Source organism: Arachis duranensis, chromosome 7 (assembly GCF_000817695.3).
Source record: "Arachis duranensis cultivar V14167 chromosome 7, aradu.V14167.gnm2.J7QH, whole genome shotgun sequence".
Lineage (NCBI taxonomy): Eukaryota > Viridiplantae > Streptophyta > Magnoliopsida > Fabales > Fabaceae > Arachis > Arachis duranensis.
The window spans coordinates 75,967,571-75,978,667 of NC_029778.3; the positions used below are offsets into that span (position 1 = coordinate 75,967,571).

Sequence of the window (11,097 nt, forward strand, 5' to 3'; positions counted from 1 at the left end):
ATATATATATATATATATATATTTTAGATGTCGTAATACCACACCACCTCTAGTTTATAACTTAAGCGTAAAGCTCTGTGTGGTAGGGTGTTATAGAACGCGCGTGGATGCGCCGGCCAAGACAACGCCTAGAACTGGGTGGAACGACAGACTCCTCTGCGCGGCGTTGAGGAGGATGCAGAAGTCAATCGGAGTGGTAGCAACGACATTGATCAGAACAGAGCTCGCGAATGGTAGCAATGGTAGTGGAAGCGTCGGCACTAGTGACCATTCCACATCATTTTTTACTTCACCGGCATATGACGGCGACGCAGCAGGACCGGCGAGTGCCGGAGAAACACGAAGGGTTCTGTGGTGATTTTTTGAAATTACCTAAAAGGTTAGGTTAGGTTAGGGTAACTAAAAATGAGTATTTGAGTGTTTTTTTAATTTGGCTTTTTTGTTATGGAGTCTATTTAAGTTGGCTGGTAGTTAGCAGATATTAAGTTGGTTATCTAGCAGAATTCTTTTTATATTGAGAATAATAAAATGAAAATGAATATTATCAAAACAAAGTGAGACTCAAAAGTACTCTATATAGCTATTTATACAATTGTTGAAGTTTGAAATCATTTTGAAAATATACTATAGTACACAGGTCCATAATATACCTGTTTACAGTAGTTATACACATAAGTAGTAGTTGACCTAGCATTTGAACTATAACGAAAACCTATTTCTCTTGAAGATAATGATAATACAATGTAAAATGCCTTTTACCTCATATTTTTTAAATAAATATTTTAAATATTTTATTTATAGGTAAAAATAATTTGAACATAATTTATCCTTTTATCTTATTACTTATCACATTCACTGTATAAATGATTTGACTATCAACATATCTTATTTACATTATAAACGAGATAAGATACATACACCTATAAACGTATTACGAGTGCACACATGTTAACTAACAACTTATATCTCGTTTACAGTATAAATGATAAATGAAGTCAGGGGTGTTCATGGAACGGATCCGATCCGTATATCCACAGTATTTATCCGAATTTGATTGCGGATATTAATCCAATCCGCACATGATCTACATATCCAAAATTTGCGGGTTTTAGGTAGGCATCCACATATATATTCACGAATCCGCAAAAATAAATAAATAAATAAGTAAATATTCCTTTTATGTTTTATTTCAACTAATAATTATAATATATATCGTATTATTTTATTTTTATTATTTAAGAAAAGTATGTTTAATAATATTTTAAGAGTAAACATGTTTAAAAAAGTGAAAAAAAAGAGATTTTATTGACACTTTTTTAGTAAAAATAAGCTTTTCTAAAATATTTTTATGTTTTGGCGGTTATATATGATCCGATCTACAAATGTGTGGATATCAGATCTAAGCTTAAAAACTGCGGATATTGAATCTGATCCGAACCAATGATGTTAGTGTAGATCTGATTGAAATTTTGGCTATATCTGAACCGATCTAATAATCCGTATTTACCCCTAAATGAGGAGTGTTGTTATATCTTAGGATTAAGTACGATTTTGGTCCCTAAGGTAGGGGCTGAAAATTTTTTTCGTCCCCAACTTTTTTTTTTGCTTACAAAATTGTCCATAAGATTTAACTTAATTTTAAAATCATCCTTTTTACCAATTTTTTAATTTTTATTCTAAAAATACCTCTAATTAAAAAAAAGAAAAATAGAAAATGGGTTAATTTCTACTGCTCCTCCTCGCCCTTGCCGTCATCGTCGCCCTCATCTCGTGGCACCTCAATCTCGCAGCGTTGCAACTTGCGCCCTAGCCTTGCCGTAACTCATCCTCGCCTCGCCGTGGTGCATCTGGCCCGTGCCTCATGTTCTTTATTTTTGTCGAAGAGGTGGTGGTGGTGGTCGTGTGCAAAATATGCAACATGGGTTTCCAAAGGGATTTTTGGTAATTATATTTATAGATTTTTGGTTCTTGTAATTGAAGATGAATTTAGAGATTTCTGATTATTGTAACTGCAACTGAGTTTTGTTAATGAAAGAGGAAGAATTTTAGTTATGAGTTTTGATGACGATGATGATGATGATGATGATGATGATGATGATTTTGTTGTTTTTCTAAGTTTTGTATCTGGGTTCTTGTTTTTCTGGGTTTTTGACGATGATGATGATGATTTTCTGATGTTTTTTCTTATGATTCCATTATCTATTGTTGTTGTTGTTGTTGGTCTTCTGATTCATTATCCATTATTGTTGTTGTTATTGTGCTTCTGGTGGTTGCTATTGTTTCGTTGGTGTTGCTTTTTCTTCTGCTTCAACTTCTAGTCCAGCTTCAACTTCTAGTTCTGCTTCTCTAGATTTTGGGGAAGAAGGGCGAAGGGCATTTTCGTCTGAATGACAATTTTAAAATTAAGTTAAATCTTAGGGATGATTTTGTAAGCAAAAAAAGGTTGGGGACGAAAAAAATTTTCAGCCCCTGCCTTAGGGACCAAAATTGTACTTAACCTATCTTATATAAGCCCATTTGAGCATATCTCATTTACAGTGTAAACGATTTGATTATCAACATGTGTTACTTAACACATGTGCATCTGTGATATACATACATGATACACTCACAGATGTATGTGTTTTAATCTTTTTTTATAGTATAAATAAAATATATTAATAATCAAATTATTTACACGATAAATGGAATGAATAATAACACACAAAAAAATAAATCGTGTCCAAATTACCTATACTTTTAAATAAAATATTTAGATATTTATTAAAAAAATCCCTTTACCTCACACTATATTTGTTGTGATTTGGGAAGTTTCAAACTTCTCTCAAATTAAGAAAATGGTTAAAATAATAATTTAAGGTTTACCACCAAACTTGCTTAATGAATGGCAAAAAGTGTATTATTAATTAATAGTGTAACTACGTATATTAATATTGTACTCTCTGAAGTCTGAACTACCAAAAATTACAGTTAAAAAATATTACAACTACAAGTTATCCAAAATTTAGATGTTTGCTTTTGTGATTAAAGAAGCATCCTAGTTATTATATATTTGTATCATTATCATGGTTCTAAAAGCCAATCAGCTGATCGAATTGGTCCAACAAGAAACCAACGATCACAACGGTCTAGTCCTATGTCTAAAACCGTCAATTGGAGAACCACCCAAAAATCGTCGAACCGTCCGGTTGGACCGGACCATAAATCGGCCAATTTTTTTATAAACGACGCCGTTTTGCTTGATTTAAAAAAAAGAAACCCCACGCATGAGTCACGTCCCCTTCCCCCAACCCCCTCCTTCGTGCATTTTGTCACTCAGCATTCAACAAAGAACTAAAACCCTTCTTCAAAGTTCAAAAACCTAAAACCAAAACCCTAGCTTCTTCAACAGTTCCACCACCGTCGTTTGTGGTTTTCGATGCCACCGCGGCTTTCCTCTTCGCCCTGTCCCAAACCCAAATCCTCTGTTCTATCTCTGCTTCGAGCTGCTCGCTGTCATGTCACCGTCGTCTTGTCACTGTCCTGCTCTCCATCGTGCTACAACGTTGTCGAAGGTTAGTGAATAGTGACAGTGCTTACAAGATTTTTTCTTTTAATTATGGTCTGTTCTAATTACAGAGATTTTGTGTTGTTGAAATTATTGATAAAATAGCTTTGTTATGCTGCTGCTGCTTTTTAATTTCTAAATCTGCTGTTTTTGAATTTTTGTTGATAAATTTATTGATTTTAGGGTTTAGGATAATTATTTGTTGCTGTTTTTTTAATTTTTGTTGCTGATTTATTTGATTTCTGGCTTTGTTGTGCTGTTTGTGTTTTTGATTAAATTTATGAGAGTTGTCTTTCACTGTGGTGTTTATTTATTGATTTCTATTATGGATGATTATTTGTTGAATGATTATTTGATTTTTGGCTCTGTTGTGCTGTTACTATTTTTCACTTTGTTGCTGATTTATTGATCTCAATTATGGATTTATGGATGATTGTATTAATTAAGAAGTAATTGCTGATAATAATGCATCTGTGAATAATAATTTGTCTGTTGATTCTCCTATTTCGAATGATGCTGCTAATTCTAATCCTCCTAGTTCTAACGATAGTCAGTCACAAGATTCTTTTAATTTACAAGAAAAATAGATCTAGCTTAAAAATATATTGCTTTACAAGTAGTGAATGAAAATCCACAATATCAATGTTTATTTTGTCTACAAGTATTTATTGGAGGCAGAATTCACAAAATGATGAAACATTTGGCAAAGATTACTGGAGACGTAAAAAAGTGTCCTAAAGTTTCGTATGATGTGAAAAAATAGATGGAAAGCTTATTGAAATAAATTCATAGCAACAAAAGCAAAAGAAAAGTAAGCTTTAGTGAAGAGGGTGGTGATGAGATAGAGGATGCAATTGATGAAGCAATAGTTCAAGAAGAATAGCAAGATACTTCAGTCAGCAAGTGGTTGGAGGCGAGCCAAAAAAGAAAGCCAAAGTCATTCCTCTTATGTTTGCACTAAGAACAACTTCAGAAGCTCAATCAAGTCTTAAAAGTATTTTGCAAAACAAAGAGGCGATACACGAGGTTGATAAACGGTTTGCTCGGTGGCTTTTGGATTGTAAATTTCCTTTAATGTAGTGATTTCACCATTTTTTCAAGATATGCTGGATGGTGTTGTTGGTATTGGATCTGGTTATAGGGGTTCTTCTTATGATAAATTAAGGGTTCTCTTGTTGGTTGATCTTAAAAGAGAATGTCAAATGCTAGTTGATAGTTATAGGAGTGCATGGAAAGAAACCGAATGTACCTCATGGCTAATGGTTGGACGACAGATAAAGATAAAGAACATTTATAAATTTCTTGGTGTATTGCTCTAAGGTTTGTGCTTTGTAAAATCTATGCTTCAAATATGGTAAAAAATGTTTCAATGTTATATCACTTGTTTTCTGAGGTGACTGAATGGATTGACCCTAATGATATTGTGTATGTTGTGACTGATAATGCGGCCAATTATATTATGGTTGGTAGGCTTATCAATAAAAAATATGAGAATATTTATTGGTCACCACGTGCTGCTCATTGCCTTAATCTTATTCTGAAAGATGTAAATAGCATGGCGCATATTTCTATTGTTGAATCACGTGCTTCAAAGATTACAATATTTGTGTATAATCATATGATTTTCTTATCTTGGCTTAGAAAAAGACCTTCTTGAAAAGAAATTGTACGTCTTGGTACAACTCGTTTGCAACTGTGTTTATCACATTGAAGAGCATCTTTGAACATAAAGTTGATTTGCAAGCTTTAATTGTAGAGCTGCGAGTGCTATTATTTTGGATAGTAAATTTTGGAATGATTATTTTACTGCATGTAAAATTGTGGATCCTTTGATTAAATTGCTGAGGATTGTTGATGCTGATGATAAACCACCATTGAGATATGTATATGAAGGAATGCTAAGAGCAGAAGATGCAATTAAAGAGATGTTTAAGCAAAACAAGACTGCATATCAGTTGTACACAGATATTATCAACTCAAGATGGGACAAGCATTTAAAGAAAGATCTTTATGCTGCAGATTACTTCCTAAATCTTGTTTTTTTTTATATGAAAATAATAAAGAAGCACCTGATTTTATGCGAGGTTTACTTGATCTTGTTATCTTGTATTGTAAGTGTAACAATTTGGATTCAGTGGAGGCAATGAAAGAAATACATTTATAGAGGGATAGGAAGGAAAGCTTCGATAGACCAGAGGCTATTCGAGTTACAAAATAACTTAAGCCTGGTACGAATATTTGTTTAATAGTAACTTGTTTTATGCTTTTATTTTCTTAATTGATAACTACTAATATGTTATGGTTTTATAATTGGTTGATGAATGATGAAAGTTATTCGGTAGTTCTTCTCCATGTTTACAAAGGATAGCTGATCGCATTCTTAGCCAAGTATATGCTTCTTCTGGGTGTGAGAGGAATTGGAGTCATTTTTATTAGATTCATACCAAAAGAAGAAATAGATTATAGCATGATAGACTGAATGATATTGTTTACGTTACTTATAATTTGCGTTTTAAATCTAGGTAATATATGTTTCATGCAATATCATATTATTTCATATGTAATCTTTATGATAACAAATTTGTAAATTATTAATTTTTCATATATTGTATTTAAATTTCTAGGAACGAAAAAGAAAGCAAAAGATACAATATGATTGATCCAATTGATTATGAAATCATCAATTTAGTTGACCTTTAGGTGACGGAAGAGGTTGTAGAAAAAGAGCCTGATCTTTCTAGTAATGTGGATGACTTATTGCGTGAGTATTATAGTTTATTTTCTAATGATTTATTAGAATGTTGTTAGTTTTTAATATAATAACATGTGTATTTTATTAGGTGATATCGATGCTGATTTATATCAAAGTGACGGTGGTAGTAGTGGTATTTATACTGCACCTCTTGATTCTTCTGCTCAAGAGGATGGAAATGACAGTGAAGATGATCACACAAAAGGAAATCTGCAACAAGTTTTTGCGGATTTTGATTATTGATGACAAATTTTTATGTTGCTATTTAATATTTAGATAATTCTTTTTACTATTTAATTTTTGAGATTGTATTTTGATAAGATTATATGGCGTTGGTTGGTAATATTTTATATAATATTTTAAATTTAAAAGATATTTTATGATTTATATTAGACTATAATTATATTTTAAGATATTTATTTATTATATTATTTTAACACAATTTTTTTCTGTTAAACCATAGCTGGATTAGTTAGATTAATAAATCAATAACTAGAATAAATCGATGATTAATCCGGTTCTCAAAACCTTAATCATTATATTATATTNGTCCAAATGAAATTAATTATATAAATATATCAATAAATTTTATTTTACATCACTGTGATGCTAAGAAAGATTTTTCTTTTTGTTCTTTTTTCATAAAAAGAATGACTTTATATAATGCATGCATCATGCTGCTCTGTCATGTAATTTTCATCTGGAATTTTGGAATCTCATTATTTATTATAATATTGTGCACATACATAATGTGCGTTAAGTATATAAAAAGTGCTTTTGTCTTTTATTCATGGCTGCACTTTACTTTTAAAAGGACAAGAGAATCATAGCTACGCTATGCAGGAAACCTCTCATTCTCAGGCATTAGAAGTTTGAACATGCATGCAATTTTCTGCTATTATTGTTTAAGGATTAACAATATAATATGTTTATATATGCATATTTTTTTCCCACTAATTTCATATAAATTATTTTTTTTGTCAGATGGATAAAGAGTGGGAGGCTCACAAGATGTCTAAAACAAGATAGGCAGCTGGGCAGATGGCTATGGAGCATCACGGAATTAATCACGGTAAAAATAAATAAATAAATAAATAACAATGGAAACAAACGCGAAAAAAAGAGATTACTAAAATGGTATCAAAAAATTCATAGGACTAATAAAAATTATTCTAAAAAATATAAACAATAAATAAGTTCTTGATATATTTAAAAATATGATAAAATTAATCAGATATAAATATGTTATATCAAAAAAATTTTACTAATCATATTTTGATGTGATTTTTGTTAATATTATTAGAAAATAATACGTTTTTATTTTTAAATTTGATATTTTTATGTGAAAAATATTTATTTTAATCAATTTTATTTTGTAAATGACTGAATTAAAAAAAAATTAAAACAAGACTAGAAATCGAAGGCTTAGACGTAATACCCCCAATTTTTTAAAAATCAAATAATTAATTATTTATGAGTTATTATATTATATTAAAAATTTATTTTTAAAAAATTATTTTTAATAAAAATAATTAAATAAAATTTTAAGATTTTAAAAGTATAATTTAATTATAATTTATTCTATTATTATTATTATTACTTATTATCATTATTATATTATTATTATTTTCTTAGTTTAATTTATATTTGGCAAAGGCCATCAAAGAAAATTAAAGGAAGTAACGTGGCTATATGTGTGTGTGTGTCCGTGTTCCCGAAGGCACCTTTCTTTTTCAAGAGGATTCGCGGTATGTTAAGTCCTGGTAAGGTTCTTCGCTTTGCATCGAATTAAACCACATGCTTCACCGCTTGTGCGGGCCTCCGTCAATTCCTTTGCTCCAGATACTAGAGAATAATATCTGATGGGGTAAAATCATCTCTATCAAGATGACAGACTGAATTACCTGGGACGCTTGCGCCCATAAGAAATTGCGGAGCCACCCATTAAAGCGGCAATAATGATATCGCCCAACATGCCGAAACTGGCGGTCACCCCTAACTTTCGTCTCTCAGTGTCAGTGTCGGTCCAACAGAGTACTTTCGCTGTTGGTGTTCTTTTCGATCTCTATGCATTTCACCGCTCTACCGGAAATTCCCTCTGCTCCTACCGGACATCTTGTTTGGGTTACTGGATTTATGTTCTTAATCTCATGGCGCAAGAAAAGCATTTCGAATTGTTGATTCATCGTCAGAGATGGCTTAGAACTAATAGTTTATTATCTAATGGATTTTTCCGTTCAAATTCCTAATACACTTTTTTTAATATTTGTATTTTAATAAAAAATTCTCATAAAATGAAATTTGTCAAATCAAATAAAAATATTCGTTTATTTTATTTGATATACAGTAAAATTAAATTCATATGACATGACCCAATCGAATACAGGCTCTCATACCAATAACATATTTTGGTTCGGACATTTGCTCATATAATCTAATTAAAGAAGGAGCCATTTTCGTAATTTTTCAATTTGAATTCAAGATTATTGAATATAATATTATATATATATATATACTATGTGATCATGACACATATACCTCCTTTATTTAATAACTAATAACGTTTGGAGGAGTCATCATCAGTCACCTTTGTTCCTTTCATTTTACCACCGAACCAAGCTTAAGGAAAATAAGAAAAAGAGAAACCATGGGTGAGGGAGAAAACCGTGACTTCCTTCACTTTTCGGCTTTAATTTCTTGCAATTTATAACTCTAATAAAAAAATTTAATTCGATAAAAGTGTTTGTATCTAATTCTTTTACGCGTTGATATTTTTTTTATTTGGTAAAAGTTAACAGTGACGTAGCTTTTCTTTTTCTTGAGCTAGGTCAATTAGAGTTCTAGGAGGCACAGACGATTTTTGATGTTTTTCTTTTCAGCAGCTCGGTTAAAAAGCTTCTTCGAGGTTTTGAGTATTTTGATTTCGTATGTAAGTAAGGTTTGATAACTTTATAATAATTAAATGTGAATTTGATAATTAAATGTTGATTTGGTTGATTATTGTTTGAGTTTGAATGAGTTAAATTGGATGAATTATTATTGTGGATTGCGATTTGTTGGTTTGACTATATATGAACGGCCAGTTAGGGTGTTTTGGTGAATTTTGGGCTGGAATATCGTTGAAAATAAAGTATAAATTTGGTGAAATTTGATGGTCAAGGGATTAAATTAAAAGTTACGAACGATCGGTAACTGAGAAATTCGAGAACAGATTAAAATAAAAGTAATATTTTGAAAGGAAAGGAGTTAAGGGTTTCAGTTTTGATTTAAGAGAAAGATTAGTAATTAAATTGTATTTTTCAGGGAGAAAAATGGGTATTTTGTAAAAGACCAGGATTGTTTTTCTAAATATGAAAATAAGTGGGAGTTCAAATATAATTTTATAAAATATCAAGTTAAAAATAGAATATTAAAAAGTTTGTAATTTAGAAAGTAATTAATAAAGTTTAAAAATAAGATTTTATAAACTAAGTTTTAAAAGAAGATTATAAATATTATTTTAAATACTTCCTAAAATTATTCATTTACATTAAAATAAATTATTATTATAATTAGTATTTATCAAATATATTATTTTGTAAGAATATTATAATGTGTAATATTAATGAGTAAGCAAGCAAGCAAAGTAATCCTAAAAGTTTTAGAGAATGCAGACTTAATTAAAGAACTTTAGTATTGTCTCCATAAGACACTTAGGGAAAGGCGAGGGAACAATGTGAGAATGATTTATATTATGAACGATAAGAAAGAAAGAAGAAGAAAGAAAAGAAAATGAAAGAAAAATATTAAAGAAATCTCTGCCACAGAAGAGCAGAGAGTAAAGATTAAAGGAATCTAAAGAACCTTTGTCATAGGAGAGCAGAGTATAGGAATAAAAGAAATGAAAGAAAGAACAAGCTAAGATGGTTAAAGACGAGCAGAGATATGGTGGTGAGTCCACTGAGATTTGCTTCTAGAGATACATCGGCCAATCCAGGGGATGGTCGCACCTGTAAAACAGAGGTTGCTTACAAAGGTTATCGTTACATACATTGGCTAGAGAGAGCCTCACCTGTAAGACAGAAGTTGCTTACAGAAGTTATGTTTATATACATCGACTCAAGAGAGTCGCACCTGTAAGACAGAGGTTGCTTACAGAGGTTATGACACTGGAAACCAAACTCAAACAAAGGTTGCTGAGTTGCGTTGGGAGCGGGTCAAAACCGACAGATGAGCTCATTATCTGCACTAGGGATAGACATGCATCATACTTGTTTATGCATACTTGTTTGTGATTGTGTTTTCTATGATTGTGTGTGCTTGTGATTGGTTTCTGTGTTATATAATTATTGAATTAGAATGTCCCTTGTTGACTGTTATTGCTAACCAAGTATATATAAAATGAACTAAACTTCTAATCCCGACCCTACTAAGAACTCCCCAGTTCTTACCCTCTATCTCCACCCCTCTTAGCTACAGGTGCGAAGGCTTATTGCGAAGTTGCGGAAGAATAGAGGAATATGTTTACGAGTTGAGTTGCTAGAATTTATTTTTTCCTCGCCTTGTTAGTTAGAGTTTTATTCAGAGGGTTAGGTTCTGTAATTGCTTTTGTATGTAATACTACAATGTATTATGAATATTAAGTATGTGAATATGTGTTGTTTGTACATGTTGAAAAAGTTGTAGTTTTAGTAAAACCATCGATAGATTTACATGTAAAGGCTCAATATTAAATAGATAATTGATGAGCGGATAATTTATATGCTTTTTGGCATTATTTTTAGTATGTTTTTAGTATGTTTTAGTTAGTTTTTATTAT

The 11,097-nt window shown here is 31.0% G+C and overlaps 1 protein-coding gene across 1 annotated transcript; it reads left to right on the forward strand.

The window, feature by feature from the left end:
* The first annotated feature begins 3,418 nt into the window (after positions 1-3,418).
* LOC110273621 (uncharacterized) lies at positions 3,419-6,542 on the forward strand. Its single transcript, XM_021126827.1, has 7 exons — positions 3,419-3,554; positions 3,995-4,096; positions 4,649-4,809; positions 4,941-5,155; positions 5,304-5,583; positions 6,248-6,308; positions 6,388-6,542. The coding sequence occupies exons 1-7, from the start codon at positions 3,419-3,421 to the stop codon at positions 6,540-6,542; spliced, it is 1,110 nt and encodes a 369-aa protein (XP_020982486.1).
* Positions 6,543-11,097: the final 4,555 nt, after the last annotated feature.

Excerpts from the sequence above, each read along its gene's own strand:
- LOC110273621 (XM_021126827.1), top strand. The coding sequence starts at position 3,419 with ATGCCACCGCGGCTTTCCTCTTCGCCCTGTCCCAAACCCAAATCCTCT. Across the intron at positions 4,097-4,648 it reads TCCTCCTAGTTCTAACGATA|ATATGCTGGATGGTGTTGTT; the intron begins GTCAGTCACAAG and ends CATTTTTTCAAG. Across the intron at positions 4,810-4,940 it reads AATGTACCTCATGGCTAATG|GTGACTGAATGGATTGACCC; the intron begins GTTGGACGACAG and ends TTGTTTTCTGAG.